Here is a 17,440-nt window from a genome sequence, read left to right as displayed (position 1 = left end):
AAAATTATCTTTATGAAAATTTAAAAATTTATTAGTTAGAAAATAAAGAGATTATATAATTATATTTTTTTTAAATTAAATAAATTGAATGAAATTTAAATTAATACCTAAAATAATTAAAGAGTTTAAAAAGTAAACGAAACAAAACTTGCAGGATTAATTAATATAATTTTTTAAAATAAATAATAAAAAATTAGTTTTATTAAAATAAAAAAACTAAGTAGTAGGCAGTTAGCACTGAAGGCTGGGCCCAAAAGCAAGCCCAATATTTTTGCCGAATGAGAGCAGAGACAATGGAGTCTGGCCAGAGAGTCGTCGTTTCATATTTCCTTCTCTCCATCTCAAGTGAAACGAATGCTTTCTCCACAGATACCCGATCCCTTCAAGTCCAAATAGAAGAAGAAACTAGTATGACGAACAAAAGATTAGAGATGCTACCAACTTCTTCCAAGCTCCGTACATCTTCCTCCACATCTCGACCTGGTTCCATGCTCCCTCAGTACCTCCGGCGAATTGTCAAGGTCTCGCTCTCTCTCTCTCAAGATCTGATTTTCATTCTACTTTGGTTTCTCATTTCAATTGCGTTCAATGTTTATCGTTAGTGGAAAATTTTTCTCTATTATGGCTCGTAAAATCTTGCATTTCGCCTTTGTAATGTTAAATCAGTAGCTCGTGGAAGTTGGGTGGTGCCCAAAATTTGCAGTAACTTGCATGTGCTTTTATTAGATCGAATGATATTTTATTAAGGTCTATTGCAATCTGTAATCATTATTGATCAATATGCTTCTGCATGTGCAATGACTAATGTTTTTTTTTTAATAAATTCTTTTATGCGCATATACCACCTGCATTGTATGATCAACTGATGTGTATTTGGAACCAAATGAATCTATAATTCATTCCATTTGCAAACAAATTTCATTGAGAATTCATTTACTAATGAATTTCATATTCTTATTTGTTATCTAACTTAGTAAACATAGATTTAAATTATGTAGCTTGTATATGTAGTTTATACTTAATATGCAAATCAAGTGCAGCCAGTTAAAAACAGAATTTCAAGTGGAATTTTTGAAGTTCTGAGTATGTCAAATGTAGATTTGCAAATGAATTACAATAAATTTTAATGGAATTCGTTTGTTCCAAGCAGCATACTAGAGTTGCTTTTCTCATTTTCTTAATTGGGCAATTTTTGTTTTTTTTTTTTTTTCAATCTTATTGTTGATTGTAGTGGCAACAAATGGATATTGAATATACTTTCTGGCAAATGCTGCATCTTTGCACCTCACCAAAAGTTGTGTAAGTTTCCTCCTCATTTCTATCATTGCTAATTTTTACCAGGATTGTTTCAACATTGTAGTTCGTTAGCGTTATGTTTCTTTTTTTTTTTTTTTTTTTCCTTTTTCTTTCTTTCTTTCTTTTTTCTTTTTAATTTTTTAAATTTTATAACTTTTAGTTGTTATCATTTTTGTTTGGTGCATTTAGAGATATACATTGTGGCAGAAAGAACAATTAAAGATATGCTACCTTGTATTTTCTTTCACAGCATTCTGTTGGTCTTTCTTTGCTTACATCTAATTTCCAGTACAATTGGAAACCAAAAATGCTCTCAACTAATTATGTTTTTCCCCATGAGATAATTGTACTTTTTTTTTTTGGAATTTGTTGCAAAATGGGCATTTTAGAGTGTCAGCTATTATTCTTATTTGCTTCATACAATTTTGTGTGCAAGTGAATACTTTTCTTTTTTTATCCGTGAGATTCAAAAATCAGATTCTACTCTAAAGTGCATTCAGTAATTCACCCCTCTACTATGTGTTCCTCGTTGTTATGGAAAGTCAATCATTATATTATTTCTGTGTATATTCTGTATTATGTATTCCTATTTAGGATTTCTTATTTAGGATTTCTTCCTAATTAGTATAACACAATTATAGGAATCAATTGTATATAAATACCCATGTACAGATTAATTGAAATATATGAGAATCATCTCTTTCTACATGGTATCGAGCGAGTCATCTATCTAGGGTGATTATTTGTTCTCACCACCCACCAGAGAGACCTTGGCACGACCTACTGCTTCGACCGATCAACATTGACGTCGCCTCAATCCCCTCATTCCAACAACGTGTCGTTGTTGCACGATCCAAAGACACCATTAAAGGACTTCGAGGTTTGGCTCTCGATCCTATTTCGGTATTTGCTTGATTTGTGATTTTGGATTATTTTGTTGTCACAAGACTTTGGATTAGCGTTTGGTTAGTTTTCTTTGTCTCAACAAATGGCAGACAATAAGAATGTTATTTCTGATGTGATTCCGATGATGACTAAGATCACGGAACACAAACTTAATGGTTCGAATTATCTGGAGTGGAGTAAGACTGTTAGGGTCTATTTGCGTAGCATTGATAAGGATGATCACCTTACTAAAGATCCACCTACGATGATACACAACAAACTTGGCTAAGGGAGGATGCTCGGTTGTTTTTGCAAATTGCTTCGATTCACAAAGTGAGGTAATTAGTTTAATTAATCACCGTGGAATTTGTTAAGGAATTGATGGATTACTTAGATTTTCTCAGATTCAGTAAAGGGAATATCTCCGTATTTATGATGTTTGTAAGGCATTCTACTGCGGTCGAGAAAGAGAATAAGTCTCTCACGGCTTATTTTATGGATTTTAAACGGTATATGAGGAACTTAATGTATTGTTGCCTTTTAGTTACGATGTGAAAGTTCAAAGAGCCCAACGGAGCAACTGGTCATATGAGTTTTCTTGCAGCCTTCCTTGAGTATGAGATCGCTAAATCTCGATTCTTTCGATTCCGAGATTTCCTCTTTGCATGAAACATTCACACGGGTCCTTCAGATGCAGAGTACCCAATCTTCACAACTCGCCAAGAGTGCTCTTATTAGCCGTAATCCAAATGGAAAACAGGGTAATAGAAGAGGAAGTAGTGTAGGAATTAAAGGCAACAGAATTAATCAGCGTAATGGAGAGGCTAGTTCTAATAAGGACTCAAGTGGAGTAATTTGTTATTATTGTCATGAGCCCGCCATACAAAATATAATTGTCCGCAACTTCAGAGGAAAATCGGCGATCACAGATGGCAAATATGGCAAAGAATGATTCTACAAGATCTTCCTCCGAGAAAACTGCTTTTGGTATCCGCAGAGATTTTGCACGCTTTTCCCAAAGATCGTGCATCTCTAAAGCCTACCAGCTTTCCTATCATCGCGATCACGAGTCGTAAATCCACTACATGCCTTGTGTCTTCCTCATCCAAATGGGTTATTGATTACGTGCAACAGATCACATGACAGGTAATTCTAGTCTTCTATCTACTTTTCAGTCTAATCCCACTTCCTCTACTGTTACTTTAGCTGATGGTTCTACTTCTTGTGTCATGGGTTCTGGAACTGCGAATCCGACTTCGTTAATTTCTTTGTCATCTGTTTTTGTGTCTACCAAATTTCTCTTTTAATCTACTTTCTGTTAGTAAACTTACTCGTACCTTAAATTGTTCTATTTCCTTTTTTCGATCGTGTTTGTTTCGTGATCTTACGACGGCGATTATTGGTAGAGGACGTGAGTCGTGGTCTCTACATTCGAAAATCATGTACGCGATCGCTTGTTTGCTCCAAAGACCTTAACACTTCTTGAATCTCATTGTAGATTGGGTCATCCTTCTTTGTCTACCATGAAGAAGTTGTGTCCTCGATTTGATCTTTATCAGTACTAGAATGTGAGTCGTGTCAGTTTGCAAAATATCATCGTTTGCCTTCTGTGTTTAGAGTCAATAAACGGGCTTCATCCCCTTTTGAGTTAGTTCATTCTGATGTTTGGGGTCCTTATCTGTTACTTCTAAAACTGGATTTCGTTATTTTGTTACTTTTGTTGATGATTACTCTCGTGTTACCTGGTTATATTTAATGAAGAATCGTTCTGAGTTATTTTCTATCTTTTGTGCCTTTTGTAATGAAATCAAAACTCAATTTAATATTTACATGCGCATATTAAGAAGTGGCAATGCCAAAGAATATTTTTCAAAGACAATTTCAGTCTTATATGACACAAAATGACATTCTTCATCGATCTTCTGTGGATACCCCATCCCAAAATGGCGCGCCGAAAGAAAAATCGGCATCTTCTTGATGTATCTCGTTCTATTCTTTTTCAGATTAAAGTTCCTAAACACTATTGTGAGGATGCAGTTTATACGGAATGTTTTTTGATCAATCGTATGCCTTCTTCTATCCTTATTGGGGATATTCCTTATACTGCTTTGTTCCCTACAAAATCTTTGTTTCGTTGAACCCGTATTTTTGGTTGTACTTGTTTTGTACGTGATGTTCGTCCGCAGGTTACTAAATTGGATCCAAAGTCTCTCAAATGTGTCTTCCTTGGGTACTCCCGGATCCAAAAAGGGTACCGTTGTTTCTCTCTTACTCTTAATCGTTATCTTGTTTCTGCAGATGTCACATTTTTGAGTCCACTCCATTTTTTCTCAATCATCCGTGTATGAGAGTCGGGGGAGGAAGATGATATCTTAATATATCTTGTCCAACCAATGTCTAGTCCTCTCTCACACCTATTTCTTCCGTCTCTAGACCTACTCGGCCTCCGTTGTTCATGTTTATTCCAGAGATTGAGATTCCCGACTCGATCCTCCACCGGCTACTTCGTTGGGAGATCCTGCACTCATCTTGATCATGATTACGATCTAGACTTACCCATTGCTCTTCGTAAAGTTAAACGTTCATGTACTTACCCTATCTCTTCTTTTGTTTATTATAATCAATTTTCTTCTTGTTCTTGGTTTTTTGTTACTTCTTTAGACTCTATTCCCAGCCCTAATATCATTGGTGAGGCAATGTCTCATCTGGCCGGTGTCTTTGCTATGAAAGAGGAAATTGAGGCTTTAGATGCTAATGGTACATGGGAACTGTTGCCTTTGCCCACTGGTAAGAAAGCTATTGGTTGCAAATGGGTATTTACAGTAAAGGTAAATCCTGATGGTTCTGTGGCTAGATTAAAAGCACGCCTTGTAGCAAAAGGATATGCTCAGACATATGGGGTTGATTACTCTGACACTTTTTCTCCTGTAGCTAAACTTACTTCTGTTCGCTTGTTTATCTCTTTAGCAGCTACATATGATTGGCCCCTGCACCAATTGGATATCAAGAATGCCTTCCTTCATGGTGATCTTCAGGAGGAGGTGTATATGGAGCAACCACCTGGGTTTGTTGCTCAGGGGGAGTTGGGTAAAGTTTGTAGGCTTCGGAAGTCTCTTTATGGCTTGAACAAAGTCCTAGGGCCTGGTTTGGGAGATTCAGTGAAGCAGTACAGGAATTTGGTATGCAAAAGAGTAAGTGTGATCACTCAGTATTTTATAAGCAATCTGAGGCTGGTCTAATTCTCCTGGTAGTATATGTGGATGACATTATCATCACTGGGAGTGACTCTGCAGGTATTTCATCTCTTAAAACCTTCCTCCAAACCCAGTTTCAGACCAAAGACTTGGGATTATTAAAGTATTTTTTGGGTATTGAAGTTATGAGAAGTAAGAAGGGTATTTTCTTGTCTCAAAGAAAATATGTCCTTGATCTATTGACAGAGACAGGAAAATTAGGTGCTAAGCCTTGTAGTGCACCAATGACTCCAAATTTACAACTGTTAGCAGGGGATAGTGAGTTGTTTGAAGATCCAGAGAGATACAGGAGATTGGTAGGAAAATTGAACTACCTTACTGTCACTCGTCCTGACATTGCTTATGCCGTTAGTGTGGTAAGTCAGTTTATGTCTTCCCCAACTGTTGCTCATTGGGAAGCCTTGGGACAAATCTTGTGCTATCTGAAGGGAGCTCCAGGAAGAGGTTTGTTATATGGTAATCATGGGCATTTAAATGTTGAATGTTTTTCAGATGCCTACTGTGCTGGATCTAAGGTTGATAGGAGGTCAACTACTTGATATTGCGTTTTTGTTGGAGGAAATTTGGTGTCTTGGAAAAGCAAGAAGCAGAGTGTAGTTTCTCGATCTAGTGCTGAATCCGAATACAGAGCCATGGCACAATCAGTATGTGAGGTAATGTGGATATTTCAATTACTAGATGAGACAGGTTTTAAGACCCCCCTGCCTGCGAAATTGTGGTGTGATAATCAAGCTGCTCTCCATATTGCTTCTAATCCGGTATTTCATGAGCGGACCAAACATATTGAGATTGATTGTCACTTTGTTCGTGAAAAGATTCAACAACAGATCATCTCAACAGGACATATCAAAACTGGAGAGCAGTTAGGAGATATTTTCACAAAAGCTCTGAATGGAGCTAGGATTGACTACATTTGTAACAAGTTGGGCATGATTAACATCTATGCTCCAACTTGAGGGGGAGTGTTATGGAAAGTCAATCATTATATTATTTCTGTGTATATTCTGTATTCTGTATTCCTATTTAGGATTTCTTATTTAGGATTTCTTCCTAATTAGTATAACACAATTATAGGAATCAATTGTATATAAATACCCATGTACAGATTAATTGAAATATATGAGAATCATCTCTTTCTACACTCGTGTCTCAAAATTGCTTGAAGGTCTCAGTGAGCTTGAGTAAAAATCATCCTGTGACACAAGGCACCCTGTCATGTCTGAACCTTTTCTGTTTAAGAGATTGAATAACAAGTAGCATGATTTTTTGTCTAGGTTTTTTTCAGTGATGAATTGTAGTTTAATTTGTCTGTCCCATGTGGAGTAGGGGAAAATTTCTTTTTCTAAAGTTGGAGTCACAGTTTTCTGTGCATAAGCATTCTATTGGTTCCATAGTTGGCACTTTTCTTATCAAGTAGCTTCGCATTTTGCATGTGGGGGCATATGATGGACGCAGCTATCAGCACACTAAGCATCACAAATGTAAGTCCATTACCCTACTGATGAGCCTTTTCTTTTGAATTTCAATTTTATTGGCTACATTACGTATTGTTTGGATATTATTTTTCAGAAAAGCTTGATAGTCTTTTTGTAGGGCTTTGCCATCATGATTCAATTTACTAAGTTACCGATCATAAGAGTATACTGTTGATGTTGTGTTAGGTAAGGAAAGTGGATATTTTTACCCTGGAGCTTTCTGATGCAGTAACCTCAAATATTTTAGCTATTGATTATTATTTTAATTATGTAAACAGTTGTTATATATAAAGGTTCCCCCTCCCTCTGTTTTTTATATATGTGTATACACAGTTTAGCTGTTGCAGCAAATGTTATGTCCATTTATGGTATTGAAATATATTGTTTTTGCCTCAAGCATAAATAATATGCTTCATTTTGATGTGACTTTTCTAGACATTTATTATATGAGTTGCTTTGTTGTGTGAAGGCATGGTACATAGCATGCAACATGCTGATGTTTCCAGTGAAATCTTTTCTTGCTGATAACTGAGATACTTAAATTATAGTCGCTGGAAAAGAGCATTTATTGTCAATTGTGTGATATGTTCAGTTACTTGTTAGCTCTATTTATATTTATATTTTCCCCGATAAGTTGCATGTGTCATAAGGCAAAGTAGGATCAATAAAAGTAACCAGTCCTTGGTTTTTTCTCCTAAACTATATGTGGTTTTCCAATATAGTTATGATTCGTTGAGTTCTAACTTTTCCTGCACTGAAGTAGTGTGGATCTTCAGATTACAAGTCACATAAGCCAGTTTATTATGTTTTAGGAAAAAATTTTAGGGAAGAGTTAGTGAGATATCTATAAGCGTCCTTATGGTGATTTTAAATCTCATTTGTGTTAATATGTTTGACAAATCACAAGCATGTTGCAATAGTGTTAATGCCAGTAGGAACTGCTTATATAATAAATGCATATGGAGGAAGATAACATTCATTTACCATGTGAGTTTATGCTGTTGTTGACTGGGTTTTCTTGTGGGTTTTGGGAAACCTTGCTGTTAAGAAGGATGATGAAATTTGAAAGGTTGTCTTTTTTCTTTTGGTGTCAGAAACTAAGAATCAATGGGCACGTGATGACCCAGCTTTTGTTGTAATCTGCAGTCTCCTTTTGGCGGTTTCCACCTTGGCTTATTGTGCTGCATAAGTTCCTTGTAAACTTCCTGCCTATGGCTTCTTCTAATTTGTTATTGTGATGCTGGTAATTAATAAATACTACTTAAAGTTTCACCTAGTTTTCCACAACAATCCTTCCAGGAAGTCTTTTCATGGGGCTCTATTAAATGTTGAATTTGCAATTGTGAAATTGTATATGCATGATTACCCACTGCTACATGTTGGAGTTTGGACATCTAGGTTCCTCCAAGTTAAGCAATATTGCACATGCATCATTAGGCAATGACGCAATTTATGTTATTATATTTATTATGATGATGGAGAACCTTCGCACATAGCATACTCACGAGACATGCATTGTTACCTGTGGATATTGGATGCCTTTTCTTTTCACCAGTTGTTGGTAATTGGTGGGGCCATGTTTAGGATTTGAAAACTTTATTGACAGTTGATACACTATGAAATGAGATGGGACCTTTGATGAGGGACACTTGTGCCTTGAATAATTAATATATATGTTACCCATTGGATCACCTGCGTAGAGTACTCGTATCTATACGGGAAGATGTCTACCCATATGTCAACAATTGGGGCAGTATCATCTAAGGATAAACCGTGGAAAGGAGTCGTCAGCCTGAACACACGCCAATAATGGCCTCCAAGTCAGCATATGAAATATTGAGGGAAATCATTTATGAAATAACAACGCCCTCAGCCTTCCACACTTCAAGAACTGCCTGGGTTAAGTAGTCGTAATAACCACAGACCCAGTCACTATAAAGAGAAATACCCTTGTAAGACTAGGGAACATGTCATATAACTCGCGGGAGTATGATTTCAAGAGCTAGAGTATCGTACAAGTCAAGTCGCATCCTTACTGACCAGTCTAAGTCAAGGTACCTCCTTTCAAAGGTTGGCGTACCTATCTATCGAAAGCCCGTTGGGTGGGACCCTTATCCGGTAGCCTAATTGTCGTACCTAGGTAGTATAAGTTCATGCACCTTAGGGCTGTTATCGCTTTAGATACAACATGATTTGACTTTGACATGAATGATAGTGATAGAGACAACTCACCAATGGAGAGCTTTGTACGTGTCAAGCACACATTGGTTTTCTACCTCTATAAATACGGGTTATCCTCCAACAGGTGATCAGATTCTCGCCTAGCTCTTATCATGTCCTAGTAGTGTCCTCCCCTAAGAGAGCTACCCCCAAACCAGGAAGTAGCGAAGTAGTCGTACTTAAACAAAGTTTGCCCATTCATCCCCGTTAACCCAAGTCTCAAGAGACACATGTCATCATTTCATATACCTACCCTTTCTTGAGTTATCAACAGTGGTTCAGATCAAAACTACAATGTCCTAGGGGCTTGTGAAATGGTACCCGCAAAATAAAGAGAGGGGGTTATGGCGAGAGATGGGTTCCTCTTTGGAGACGATCCAATGGTTAATTCAGTGACTTGTCAAAAGTGCTAGTCCAATGACTAGAATAATTTGGAGGAAAACTTCTTCCAGAGAAAAGAAAAGAGTAAAGCCTTTTTTACCATCTTAGGGGTTTTTCCTCCCCCCTTGTGAACCTTGGCTTTTTCTATTTATACTTTTAAGGATGTATGAGACTTGAAACAATCGGCTTTCTTTGGTAGGAGTCATGTCTTTCACTGGTGGCCTTTATCTTAGCTATCTAAGGAGTTGTCAAAATCTACATGTGTCTATGCAGTACCTAGGATGACTAATGCTGGCAGTGTAATGATGATACCTACTTCTAGACATTTTGCTACAAGAGGGGTTACTAGGGGAAAGCATTTGGGCCTTTTATGTCACATTAAATATTGATTTCCTGTTGAGTTCTTATTTTAGTAAGAGTTGGACTCAGATTTATTCATCAACACTCTCTAACTTGAGCCTCGAGCCTTAAAACCTTCTCCTGGTTAGGGCTAACCTGGACAATGCTTTGAAGGGCTATCAAATTGAACATTTGGGTCAGTGAATGATGACACATCACATGTCAGCATTTCAAGGGTCATTTTATTGTGGACCTTATCAGATAGCTTGTGGAGTGCACCTTCTAATGAGGCTAGCACTGCAGGCCGTGTTAAATTGTTAATGCTTCATTTTCTGGTGTAACTTCCAAATTAAGCAGTGCTATAGTGGTGTAGAATAACAAAGAACAAAAGGGGAAAAAGGAATGAACTCTCAAATTCTATTAATTCTCAATTGTCAATATCAATAGTAATAAGCTCTTCTAGAAACACCTAAATTGCATAGGTATTTATAGACTAATAACTAGTCCTACTACTTTTAGGACTAAGAATCCCAAAATAGGAAAATACTTGATGAATCTAACTAGGAATATCAAACTGATACTAAGTAGGAAATTCTAAACAATAAAATTCCTAAATAATCAAAATATTTCTTAATTAAATTTTCTAAATAATAATAATAGAGAATTAAACTTCCTAAATTCTACTAGAAAATGTGAATTAAAGACATTGATTTTACATTGAAAAATTAAATCAAAATAATTTCTAAATTGGGTTTCCTTAGGCTTGACTGCATCACATAGCCTAGTTTTTTATTTTTTTTTATAGGATTCTCTATGTTCTATTTCACTGTTAGATTACTCTTTTATCCGCTGTATCAGTCCATGAGTTTAAGTGTTTCCTACTGATTAAATCTTTCCCTCGTCTCTTCTTTTTATTTCAGGTACGACCACAGTGCTGCACATGCTGTTTTTGTAGTTATTTCCATGTTGCTTTTCCATTTTTTAATAACTGGAGTAGTTCTTGCTACATGTTCTTGGTAAGAGCTACCGCCCTACTCATAATTATAATTTGATGGTCAGGTTATTGATTATGGCCATCTTAATTCTATGTGTGCTGGTTATAGAGTTAGATCTTTTAATGAATAGAACCTATCCTACTTTTAGAATTTTGGCAACTTCAATCTTGCTGTCAATGTCAAGTGATATGCACAGGATATTGAATTGAATCATTACACTTCTGCAAATGAAAGCTCATATTGAGGGATTTCATTTATAAATATAAAATGAAACTATGGGCTAGAAATTGAAACATCTTTTTACAATTGCAAACTGTGAGGTCAAAATTGAAATATTAAGCAAGGGATGAAATTGAAACTTTAATGAAACATCAATAGCCAAATCTTGGTATTACAATTGTCAAAGAATCTGTATCTCTAGCAGTATTTGTTAACTGGTTGGTATTTATTTAAATAGGTGAATTTCTTTTTTAATATCATAAGTTCTTAATTTCTAACTACTATCTTTGTTGCTTGTTATGCCTTCACTTCTCCAAAATATTGTTTCTCGTTCTGGATATTACATCAGTTGCCTTAGTGGTATGTAGCTTTTTTGTGGAATTTCAGTGTTAAAGATAGAATGTAAATGTGGAATTTTTCCTTGTATATATATACGTACATAGTTACATACACACTGGTTCAAAGTTAAACGTTTCAACAGTTGAATTCCTGTCTCTTTTGGTTAGAGTTTGAATATTGTATGTTTTATCTGATCGGCATGATTGTGATTCAAATTGGTCGATTCCATACAGGTTCCTAACTAATGCATACCTTAGGGAGGAGGCACCAAATAGTCATGTGGTTGAGCAACGGGTTGAATGGCAAGTTTAGATTCCCACTTCCTTTGAAATATCATTTTAGACTTTTAGTAGTTGTGTGCATGGATAGTCTTGTCTGTATATTGTATTGTTGTAGATTCTTGTGTATTTGTATGCCATGTTTATTTTCGAATGTGGGTAAAAGTTTTTTTTTTTTTTTTTTTTTTTGTATATCTAATTCACCACGAATGTTTTATTATTTACTGCAGATTGCTGACTTCCCCTTTATGTTTTCCTCTTATTTGGTTGAAGGCTTTATGCATTTGATGTGCACTGCAATTCTTTCTTCCCAATGTTTATTATGCTTTACGGTAATTTCTAATTAATACATGTTTTGGCTCTTTATTTATCAACCTTAGTTTCACCTATCATGATGTTAATTATGTCTTGGTTTTGTTGCAGTTATACATTATTTTCTATCTCCTCTTTTAGTAGCCCATGGTTTTATACCTGTATTGCTGTCAAATATGCTTTTCATGGTGGCGGCCTCCTACTATTATTATCTCAACTTTTTAGGTTATGATGGTAAGTTAATAGTATTTTTGAAGTAGACTAGAAATATCTTAGCCAAAATGGTGAGATGGTAAAAAAAAAACTTGGGGATAGCTTTATTTAACACCCTAAACTTTATAGGTCATTACAAATTGAACTCTATACTTTAAAACATTACAATATCAACCTTGAATTTTATAAACTAGTATAACTGTAGCCCTAGCCCCCATTGTATTTTCTATTTTCAACTTTATTCATTTCTCCATAAAATCATGAAAGGTTTCAAAAGAAAATTCTTATCAAGTGAAAAAGAGTTTTTTTCCAACTTTTCAACTTTTATAAGCAGAAATAATTTGTGTTAAAAAAGATCTAATCCTATATCCATTATTTTTTTCACATAATAATTTTGTGTGAATCATGTATTCCCATCAAAATTTATTGTACTAAACCTCTAAAGCAATTTGTGAAGAAAAAATGGATTGAAAGAAATTTCAAAAGAAGAGAGGACGAGTTGATGATACATCACCTACACGTTTTTTTTTTTCAATCCTCTTCTATGAACTTAATATATCTGAATTGCTATGTATTTTCGAAAAGATAAATGTATATATCTGTGTTTTCTATCATATGGAAAAAAAGGGAAAAATTTTAAAGTATTTTAATCCTGGCTGAATCTCCGATTGTTGATTCTCTGTTCTTTTTGTTTGGATTTCCGGGTCAGTTTTGAAATATACTTCTTTTGTGGAACAAAATATGTTTTCTCCTCCAATTTCTAGAGTACTGTTTTCTCCCTTCAGTTGGGAAAGAAAACTAGTATTGGAAGTGTCATTAATAAACCTGTTTAATAAAGTTTTGCTTGGGTATAGTTCCAAACTTAAGGTGGCTGGTGAAGCTTTTGCTGTAAAAATAAGGTCACTTTATCTCCTTTATTGATTAATTTACTGATAGCATGCTTGTACTGCAGTGTTGCCCTTTTTGGAGAGGACGCCTTTTTTCCTCTATCCAATAGGCATTGTCATTGTCCTTTCTCCTGTTTGTAAGTGTTGAATGAAACAATTTCTAATTTGGCCTTTGCTTTAGGTTCTAGTGTTGCTGAAATGTTATTTCTTTTAACTTTTTGCAGTGATTTTAAGTGGCTTCAATCCATCGAGATATTTTATGAATGTGTACTTTAGTCAAAGGCTGTGATTTTACTAAGCTAACACTTCGGATGGTACATATAATGAGCTGGGAGATAGTCCTGAGGGCGAGGCTGCATCAATTGTGAGAAGACATAATCCATTCAGACCTGTAAAAGTGTAGGCAAGGTGGGTTGCAAAATGAAAAATCTTTAGTCGTGTTCTGTTGCAAATGGAAATCAAAACCTACTGAATTAGGGTGTAGAAGTTTTTGGTATAGTATAATTGATCCAGTGGATATGTAACATGTCCATTCTGTATTTGCATTTTTTCGTTCTTTTAAATCTGGAAAATTGAATCTCATAATCCATTTTGAATATGGAAATCATATGCATTTTCTGGATGACGAGACTTTGTGCACTTATGTGTATGATGGATAATCTCCTCCACGATAAACTTTTTAATTTATGGTTCTTCAGAAGTCTAGTGTTGGAAACAGCATATGCATATTCTGGAGTAAGTGGGCATCACTTTGTATTGGATGCTTTGTTGTAGAAGCTGGCCTCTGGGCTACTGGCTAGAGGTAGATATTACCGTGCAAAGATATCATACGAGCTGAGCTTGTTAATGACTTTGATAGGGAAAGGGTTTTGAAGAAACAAAGAGTCTTGGAGTTGAGAGGAAGAAAGAATTGAAGCATGGATTGAATGAATATTTAGCTTGAATGCTTATTCCTTTCGAATCTTTATGGCTTCCAGCTTTCGTGACAATCTTTGTTGGTGGTGTCTCTTTGTTTCTGAAAATTGCTTTGTTTCTAGATTTCCAGATGTGCCACGAGTAATACACCTAGAGATAATCATGAGCCTTCATCTCTCAGGAGCTTAAAATAATTCATCAGTATGAGCCAACAGTCTTGAGCCTCCGTCCTGGACAATGTCTAATCTCAAATTCAGTGCGGATAGAAACACCTCTGTTGTGATGATGCGATCTTACATGAAAATAAAAGATGTTTGGGCCTCTCATTGTAAAACTTGAATTTGTCTAGTGTCAGTGGGAATCTATGGTGAATTATTGAATTGCCTCGAAAAAAATGAAGAAAAAAAAGGGGGTGAACTATGGAATTGGATGGTAGCCCAATCATCTTCCACGGGAAAACGTGAAGTTTACTGGAGACTTTCAAATACCACATCCTTTTCCATGAAAAGACTTTGTACATCTGCTGCTGAAGAGCTCCTGTGCGACAGAAATTCCCTTGCAATAGTGTATCCAGACTTGACAGTACTTTCCATATCTTGTGAAATGCTAGATGAGTTTTTCATGTGCTTCTGTTAGAAAGGAGAACGTGATAGTATAATTTTCTCGTTTGCTTCCGCAAAAGTTCTCTGAACTGGTTTATACATGGATTAACCCAGGCCAACACTTCTGGCGGCTCCTGTCGAACTGTGAACCTGAAGGGAGGGACAGAAGCTAACCAAGGTTCCTCTCTCCAGAGAATTGATCTGCCATCTCAAGCCATATTGTTACAATTTCCTTCCTTCCCTGATGCTGTGCCGAGCCCATGAAGGTTATGTCCAAGTTCTGCATCCATGAACGAATAAAAGGTAAAATTTTTCCTTTAAAAAATCGTGTTAGGAGTTGCAAAGTTCCATCCCTGCTTTGCTAACAAAGTGAAATCGAAGTGTTCGATGCGTCAAAAACCCGGTCCCCCTATACTCCTCTGATCACACAAAATGTCGTAGGAAGCCCAATGCATCCTTCTTTCATTATTTAATTTTCCCCAACAGAAATTAGCTACCGTGCTACTGATTTCCTTGCACAAACTCTTGGTATATGGTGATAGCTATGGGTATAGCGTTGATAAAAATCTCCTTTCCCCCTTGCGGTAATTAAGTTCTCTAGCTATTTTCTCCTTAATCTCCTGGAACGTCTGTTTCTTTAAACTATTCAGGCCAAAATACCCATCCTGACCCCTATATGGAATGTGCTTGAGCCAACCGAGTTCTGGTACAATGTGGTATGCTTTACTAAAGAACAAGTTACCAATTAGCTTTACCTCAGTGCCGATTAGCTTTACCTTAGAGCTACTAGAGTCGTCTCTGAGGTTGTGAAATTTCGAGTTCGAATCCCAATTAGAGCCAATTATATTATAAAAAAAACATTTTCACCAATAAATTTTAGCTTAGTGATATTGAAGTTATCTTTAGGATTATGAAGTGTCAAATTCTAGACTTAATCGAAGCCTAATTAATAGAAAAAAAGAATCTCCTTGTTATTTTCCCGGCCAAAAGCTCTCTCATACAACCCCATGATTTCGGTGACTTTATTTACACTCTCCATATTTGTAGTACAGAATAAAAGCACATCATTTGAGAAGAACAAATGAGAAATGGAGGGGCTAATAGATTAAGCTCTCATTTGATCACTACCTGGGTTAATAGATTAGATATTACCTTTGCGCACATCAAGAAAATATAGGGAGACAGGGGTCCCCTTGTCAGATACTGCAAGATTATTTGATCAACCCACGATCTTTTTTCTTAATGCTGGACATGATCCAAAACATCCATTAAGGAGAAAAACCTAATTTCAACATCATATGCTCAATAAACGACTACTCCACCTGCTCATAGTCCTTGCTCATATCGAGCTTGATAGCCAGCCATATATCTCTCCTACCTCCTCTCCTTATGTTCTTCAAGGTGCATTAATTCATTCATGAGCCATGAATACATTATCTGAAATAAACCACCGTCTTAAAAAGGCACTCTATTAATAGGATAATCTGTTGTAGCTTCTTTGCAAGGATTTTGGATATTATCTTGTAAAAGACATAACACAAGCCCATGGACTAGAGGTGTTTCATCAATATTGGTTGTTGAATGTTGGGCTCCAAATTAAGTAAAGACGGTGTCATTTAAACATCGGAGCATATATCCCTTTCTAGGAAATTTTTACTTAGACTCAGTCCATTATTATAGATTTAAAATATAAATATATGAGATTTATATAAAGCTCATATAGATCCATTATATATCTTGTGTCTTGAGTCCATGGTGAACTGTGTTTAGGCAAGAAAAATCACGCATTCATAAAGAAATGCTAGATAGCCTTAACAATGACTTTCATTCTCATGAACACACACACACACACACACATATATACATATATAATTGCTAATGAATATTCAAATCATTTTTAAAACTGTGAGATTTCAAGTTCGAATTATAGTCAAGTTAATTATATATAAAAAGATATTATTAATGAGATTTTATCACTTAATTTATAGTGCAACACTTTCATGTGTTGGTGAGTAGGGCCTTTCATTGAGTGGACAACCAAAAAAAAATGATACACATGAAATTTCAAGTAGATGGGGAAATTATATTTTTATTACATGTCTTGACAATTTTAGGTTCTACTTTGATTTTGAAAGATACACTTAATACCAAAGTTTTCTATGCAGTTGCTGAGATGGAAATTTTGTGGTTGTTGAATCTGTTCAACAACCAATCCTATATTAAATATTTCAACAAGCAATGAAGACTTGGTCCATCCAAGGCTTATAGAGTTTCTTTATTGTAGAAATTAAAGGCAAGAAAGTCATGGACATGATCATATGTATATAAAAGATATAAAGGAGCCGAAAGAGTTGAATTTCAAGTGAAGCAAACATCAGAAATATTTGTTTTCCACTTATGACTTTTCTTTTAAAGAACATTCTTAAAACTCAAAGCTCAAATTAGAGTAAATTACATAGGTGGTATCTCAACTTAAGGATATGTAACAGTAAGATAGCTAAACTTAAATTTGCAACACAAAATCTCAAATCTTTAATTTAAATAATAAAAACCTTATTTGACTCAATTTCTAGATTATTTTTGCTAATATAGCACTTGTCAGATTAAAAATTATATTTTCTCCATTCCATTAGTTTGGTACTAATCAAGAAAAAAAAAATTATTTTGTTCTTCATCTTTCCAAAGTCTAGACAATTCAAATTGCGCAGATCAATACTTTAGTAACTCAGAACCCATTTACCCGAAACTCTTAATTCATAAAAATATAATTTTTTAATTTGATAAATACCACGTTAACATAAATAACCTATAAATCAGCTATTGAATATTA

The 17,440-nt window shown here is 35.4% G+C and overlaps 1 protein-coding gene across 1 annotated transcript; it reads left to right on the top strand.

Moving 5' to 3' along the window:
* The first annotated feature begins 285 nt into the window (after positions 1 to 285).
* LOC110642749 (uncharacterized) lies at positions 286 to 13,718 on the top strand. The gene is made up of 10 exons (XM_058134786.1): positions 286 to 521; positions 1,232 to 1,299; positions 6,891 to 7,096; positions 8,005 to 8,095; positions 10,771 to 10,866; positions 11,637 to 11,705; positions 11,955 to 12,013; positions 12,105 to 12,227; positions 13,159 to 13,230; positions 13,318 to 13,718. The coding sequence occupies exons 5-10, from the start codon at positions 10,814 to 10,816 to the stop codon at positions 13,380 to 13,382; spliced, it is 441 nt and encodes a 146-aa protein (XP_057990769.1). The 5' UTR covers positions 286 to 521; positions 1,232 to 1,299; positions 6,891 to 7,096; positions 8,005 to 8,095; positions 10,771 to 10,813; the 3' UTR covers positions 13,383 to 13,718.
* Positions 13,719 to 17,440: the final 3,722 nt, after the last annotated feature.

Source organism: Hevea brasiliensis, chromosome 14 (assembly GCF_030052815.1).
Source record: "Hevea brasiliensis isolate MT/VB/25A 57/8 chromosome 14, ASM3005281v1, whole genome shotgun sequence".
Classification (NCBI taxonomy): Eukaryota; Viridiplantae; Streptophyta; class Magnoliopsida; order Malpighiales; family Euphorbiaceae; genus Hevea; species Hevea brasiliensis.
Note: the sequence above shows the minus strand (reverse complement) of the source record. Positions and strands in the feature narration are given on the sequence as shown.

Excerpts from the sequence above, each read along its gene's own strand:
- LOC110642749 (XM_058134786.1), top strand. The coding sequence starts at position 10,814 with ATGTTGCTTTTCCATTTTTTAATAACTGGAGTAGTTCTTGCTACATGT. Across the intron at positions 10,867-11,636 it reads GTTCTTGCTACATGTTCTTG|GTTCCTAACTAATGCATACC; the intron begins GTAAGAGCTACC and ends GATTCCATACAG. Across the intron at positions 12,014-12,104 it reads AATGTTTATTATGCTTTACG|TTATACATTATTTTCTATCT; the intron begins GTAATTTCTAAT and ends GTTTTGTTGCAG.